The sequence below is a fragment of the Lactuca serriola genome, chromosome 7 (genome assembly GCF_051521515.1).
Source record: "Lactuca serriola cultivar US96UC23 chromosome 7, Lser_US96UC23_V15, whole genome shotgun sequence".
Lineage (NCBI taxonomy): Eukaryota > Viridiplantae > Streptophyta > Magnoliopsida > Asterales > Asteraceae > Lactuca > Lactuca serriola.
Window position 1 is genome coordinate 3100785 of NC_136414.1, and position 5510 is coordinate 3106294.

At 33.6% G+C, this 5510-nt stretch overlaps 1 protein-coding gene across 1 annotated transcript; it reads right to left on the reverse strand.

Annotated features, from left to right (window-relative positions):
- Positions 1–2534: 2534 nt before the first annotated feature.
- On the reverse strand, positions 2535–5302 carry LOC145063900 (midasin-like). The gene is made up of 7 exons (XM_079011464.1): positions 4943–5302; positions 4512–4855; positions 4335–4425; positions 3944–4239; positions 3748–3861; positions 3467–3636; positions 2535–3365 (listed from the first exon to the last, which is right to left on the reverse strand). Exons 1-7 carry the CDS (start codon positions 5045–5047, stop codon positions 3133–3135), a joined length of 1353 nt encoding a protein of 450 aa, XP_078867590.1. The 5' UTR covers positions 5048–5302; the 3' UTR covers positions 2535–3132.
- Between the last annotated feature and the right edge of the window lie 208 nt (positions 5303–5510).

Below are 5510 nucleotides of genomic sequence, written 5' to 3' on the forward strand. Positions count from 1 at the left end.
CTTGCTGATATTGTTTACTACATTGCATGCTTTCTAAGCAGGCCCAGGCCCATCCTGATCCAGTAAAACCCAATTGTTAGAAGGATTTTAAATGTTAACCATTAGTTTACTAAAAATATGATCAGCTAAAGAGCCTAATAAGTTGTATTTTTTTTTTGCTAAGAATTTGTCAAAGTGGATGCAAAAATTATTTCAAAGACGAAAAATGTAAGTAATGCTTGAGCAATATTTAAACTTTTGAATTCTCATTTGACCCACTTTTATGCTTCATGATGGAAATTCGTGTCACCCATTTATAAAAATCATCAAATAATGTACTAAGAAACACCTTGAAATCCAATTGAGGAAACTCTTGATGGACCCAACATTTGACATGCAGTCGTGTCCACTAACTTATCAACATAATCTCCTATTTCTTTCAATATCTGTTTTATGTCGGTACCATCCTTAGAGCTTAATAACTCAAAATCTAGGAGAATTCTGAACCAACTCTATAAAGAAAGTTGAGAACATCAAAGATCATGGAATTTGAATTCCATATGAGTGATGACTTCTGCTTGTTTAAAAATTGCTCAAAGAAAGGCATGAAAAGTTGTTTGAAGTACTTATAGATCATTAGGGTTTAAAGTGAAAGATTCGAAATTCAAATCTTTAGGGATAATTACTTAGTGACCAAGTAATTATCTAAGGAGGAAACTAAATATGTGTTATGGCAAATCGATTTTATGATGATAACCATTTCAACCAACGACACTAATAACCATCCACTTCGATCCAACAGATCAAACCTCCAAGTAATCACCATCGCCACCACCTCTTCCAACGATTTCACTCCGGAGCTCCGATTCTAGCATGTCGGTTGCTTCACAGCTTCAATCCAGTTATTTTAACCCAAATTTTGCTATCCCATTGTGTAATCAGATTCACGAGTGCTTTATTTGGCACAAGCTTTTTATTAGGGGTGAGCAAAAACCGCACCGCAACTAAAATTAATCGCATAAACCGCAACCGCAAAACAACAACCGCAATAAAAACCGACGGTAAGGTTTTCTGTTTTTCAAAAACCGCAAATTTGCGGTGCGGTGTGGTTATTAGTTTTTAAAAGCCGCAAAAAAACCTTACCGCACCCCATATATTATATATAATTTTTTTTTATCAATTATTAATTTATTAAATATTCAAAATAAGACAAGTGTCATGAATGAAAGATGGATAAAATACTAAAGACAAAAGTGTTGGTTTTTTCTTATATTTAACTTTGAAAAATGATGACAGGTAACCATTCCCCATATAATTTCCTGAATGGTTCCTCAGGGAGAATATTTATACTTGGGCCATATGAGATCCACACACACACACACACACACACATATATATATATATATATATATATATATATATATATATATATATATATATATATATAATTTAGATAATTAATTTACAAAAATAAAAATACTTTTATATGAAATTTATATAAAATCTATTAAAATAAAAAACAAATAAATTGTTATATAATAATAAGAGAAAATTGCAAATTTAGCCTAATACCCTAATTACTTTGTGGAAAATAGCCAAAAAAAACTAATATTACAAATTTAGCCTTCAAAATCGCAAATGGATTAAACCCATCTGCGATTTGGCCTATCCATCTGCGAACGTACAAGTACCTAAAGCACATCTGTGCTTTAGGCACTTGTACTTTTGCAACACTTGTATATTCGCAAATGGAATAGTCCATCTGTGATTTTGCTATTCCACCTACGATTTCCCCTTCATTTTTCACTCTCTGCGATTTTCTTTGACGATTTCTTCAACAATATGGACGATTTCTTTAACAATCCCAAAAGTATGGTAATATTTTAACTCATTTTATGTTTTAATCAGTATTTGTCTGGTGTATGTTTTATTTATTTAGGATTTTTTCTATTAGTTTCTGTAAAAGAAAATAAAACTATATTGTTTGTTATTGGGTAATTTTGTTATATTTGATAGATATAATATTATTTATTAGTTTCTGTAAAAGAAAATAAAACTATATTTGATAGATATAATATTATTGGTTTTTTTTATTATTACAAGTAATATGTTGCAACTCTTAAAACTATTTTAGCTATAAACTGTGGTTAAAAACCACACAAAATAACCGCACCAAATCCATGCGGTTAATAACCGCAACATAGAAAAAACAAAACCGTACTGCAAAAATAACCGTCTAACTGCATCACAAAGATATCCGCACCATTCGATTTTGAAGATGGATTAACCGCATTTGTGGTTAGTGGTGAAGTTTTAGCTAATAATTGCACGCTCACCCTTACTTTTTATGAAGTTGTCTGAATTTCATACATGAACAATGACCATTTTCACAAGAGAGAGAGAGAGAGAGAGATTTAACAAAGACCAATCCTGCAATGAAGCTAACTGAACCACCAATTCAAAAAAATCGGAGTTTGGACTAAAACCCGAAAAAAATTCATACACAAGACCATATGCAGTTTTGTCTTTTTTTTTTTTTTAATTATTCCAAAATATATTTATATATAATTTAATTTTTGCTTAAACAATTCAAATCACGATGATGGGCTGAACGTTAATTCTAAGGCGGTAAGATCCGGCCTCTTAGACATTTATCCCTTGTCTCTAACGTACACACATAAATGTATTTAGGGGGTGTTTGGCTTGTCTTTTTGAGAGACAAAAGTCATTTTTTTAAAAGTTATAGGTTTTCTAACTTTTCCAAAAAGTCACTTTTAAAATATTTTTACCAAACATCTTTTTGCCCTTTTATCTTTTTCAAAATGAAATTTTGCCTCTTAAAAAGAAAGCCAAACACCCCCCTTAACCCTTAATGTTATTCTACTCTTAAACCCTAAACCCTTTGCCTCGGCAGCAAGAACACAAGTCACTCCTACAACAATACATTTCTTCACCTGAAAACAACCTTTACAATCATACGTCTTCAATCAGTTACCTTCTCTCCGACTCAGGTCAGTCTTCCCTTTTAACAAACGTATTTTTGTTCATTAGAGCCTGTAATGGCGGTCGTCACTCAATAATTTGTTTGTTAGTATGTGTCCACTTTTTATGCTCTTTTGATTCCCACAGCCATCGAGAAGTTGCACATTTACCTCATAGGAGAAGTTCGAGTTCAATTTGTAAGCAGGTAGAAGTGTAAATGGCGATTGATGGAAGTTTTTGTGTTGAATATGAGCTGCAAAGGTTTCTTCTTTGGTGTCCCAAGCTTGCGGCTGCTCCCCAATTAGATAACTTAGTCAAGAAGGTATTGAAGAGTTGTCCAACACATACATAAGTCCCGATTAGTGTTTTTCCATCAATTTGCTCATCCATGTGAATAGAAAGAACTAAAAGGGAGAAAACATGAGAGATATAAAAAGGAAATATTTAAAGGTGTGAAAGAATTTCAAATTTCAAATTTCAAATACTATAAAGAAAAATAACATACCTTGACTCCCATGCCCCTGGGCTAACCTGCTAATGAGAGCAGTTTTGCCTGCGCCAGCTGGACCATAAAGAAGAACAGGCCACCTCTGACTCACTGCCAACAATACCATCTCAAAACTTTTCTTCACAGCAGATGTTAAAACAAAAGGACTTCCAGTTTTAAGTGTATCCCTAATAGCATATAACAAAACAACTTCAAATACTCCATATAAAAGGAATGAACAAGAGAGGACATCAACAAGATATGTTGCATATAGAATAATTAGATTAATAAGGCTTCACCATTTTGCCTCCATATTGCTCCAATTTGGTTGCCCTACACTTGTGTTTTCCCCAAATGGTTCAAGATACCAACCAGCCTTCTCTAATGACACGTCCTGAAGAAATTCCTTCCACCTATAAACAAATAAACATAAATAATATAAGAAGTGAACAAATCAGGAAATAGATTCACTCTGTCACTGATGAAAAAACTAACCTTAATAAACACCCATATGCTTTTTCATCATCGAACCCAAAATCTGAAGTTGCCAAGTCACTCGTTTTACTTTTTCTAATAAACTTGTCACTCATGTTCAAAACCATTGTTAATGTTTGCACTGCACACCATCTTATGTCCATCAAAATCTCTGTATTTTCTCCATTGTTAAGACTAGTGATCTCATGTATAAGGTCCATATAACATGACCAATCCCATAGCTTAGCAAAAACTTCAGGCTCTGCTAAAAGGAGACGATATGATACTCGCACAGCATCTAATAGATGTGTTCCTGGCTGATAAAATCAGAAGCAAAATTACTTAATTGCCATATATGACAGGGTTTACCAGTATAGACCCATGAGTGACATATACGTTTTAGAAATAGTACCTGCACTAATGATAATGATTGGGCCATTGATTCCTTTTCCATCATCCTTTTAAATGGAGGAGGTGCAAACTTAAAGTAATCCTTTACAGACCTGCATAAAATGTAAAGTAATCAGGGTAAGTAAGTTACTGTGGAGCATAGTTGAGAGAGAAGGGAGAGTGTACAAAGTGAACTTACCCAGTAAGATAAGGTAGCATATCAAGTGTTCGTGAAAATGCCAAACAGGAAAGCTCGTGAAGTCCCAGACCTCTCCCATATTTGACATATAAATTAATAACAGAAATATCTTGTTCATAATCTGAACTTTCATTATCCTTAAATAATCTTCCATCATCGAACTCAATCATCGAATCATTGGAATTTGATGTCAAATCGGGCACCAAATGTAGTAAAGCAACAACCCGGTCGACAATCTTTCGTGCTATTGGACGAAAGCATCCCAATAATGGAATTGTATATCGAGGATGTAAAAGTAACTCAGCTACTCCATCAATCAACTCTTTCTCTGTCAAAATTTTCCCCTGTAGAACCCAAAATCAGATGCGAGAGAAGAGCAGCATGTGAAGAAAAAAAAAAGGTCCTTGGAGAAAAGATGAACTCTTCAATACCTTCTCGACTAAGTTATCTAATTGGGGAGCAGCCGCAAGCTTGGGACACCGAAGAAGAAACCTTTGCAGCTCATATTCAACACCAAAACTCCCATCAATCGCCATTTATGTTTCTACCTGCTTACCAACTGAACTCAAACTTCTCCTATCAGGTAAATATGCAACTTTTCGAATGCTGTGGGAATCAACTAGCTTATAAGATAAAAATTTTAATAAACTATTTAATATAGCTTATGAGCTAGAGTGCCAAATACAATCTTAGTACATATCAGATGTCATTCACAAAATTGTAATAAACATTTGTCATTATCATTTTTGTTGCATGATCTCTATTAACCCTTTGGATTAGTGTCAAACTCGGATATGCATGCACAATGAAACAATATGACAAAACAACGGTATCAACTAAACGGACAAACTTTGGATATAAGATGAGGGCATAACAAAGCAATGAAAAACAGGAACCTCAAACCTATATTTTGCATTTCTTCAAAATATGTGTTTACACTTAACAATGCTTATTAGTTTTTCCGTTGTCAAATCGAAATTTTACAAAAAAATGTTTAGA

What these genes read in the sequence shown, in the direction of transcription:
- LOC145063900 (XM_079011464.1), bottom strand. Translation starts at nt 5,047, where the DNA reads ATGGCGATTGATGGGAGTTTTGGTGTTGAATATGAGCTGCAAAGGTTT. An exon ending in TAGATAACTTAGTCGAGAAG is followed by an intron (nt 4,856 to 4,942) that starts GTATTGAAGAGT and finishes TGGGTTCTACAG; the next exon opens with GGGAAAATTTTGACAGAGAA. An exon ending in AGCAATATGGAGGCAAAATG is followed by an intron (nt 3,637 to 3,747) that starts GTGAAGCCTTAT and finishes ATATGCTATTAG; the next exon opens with GGATACACTTAAAACTGGAA.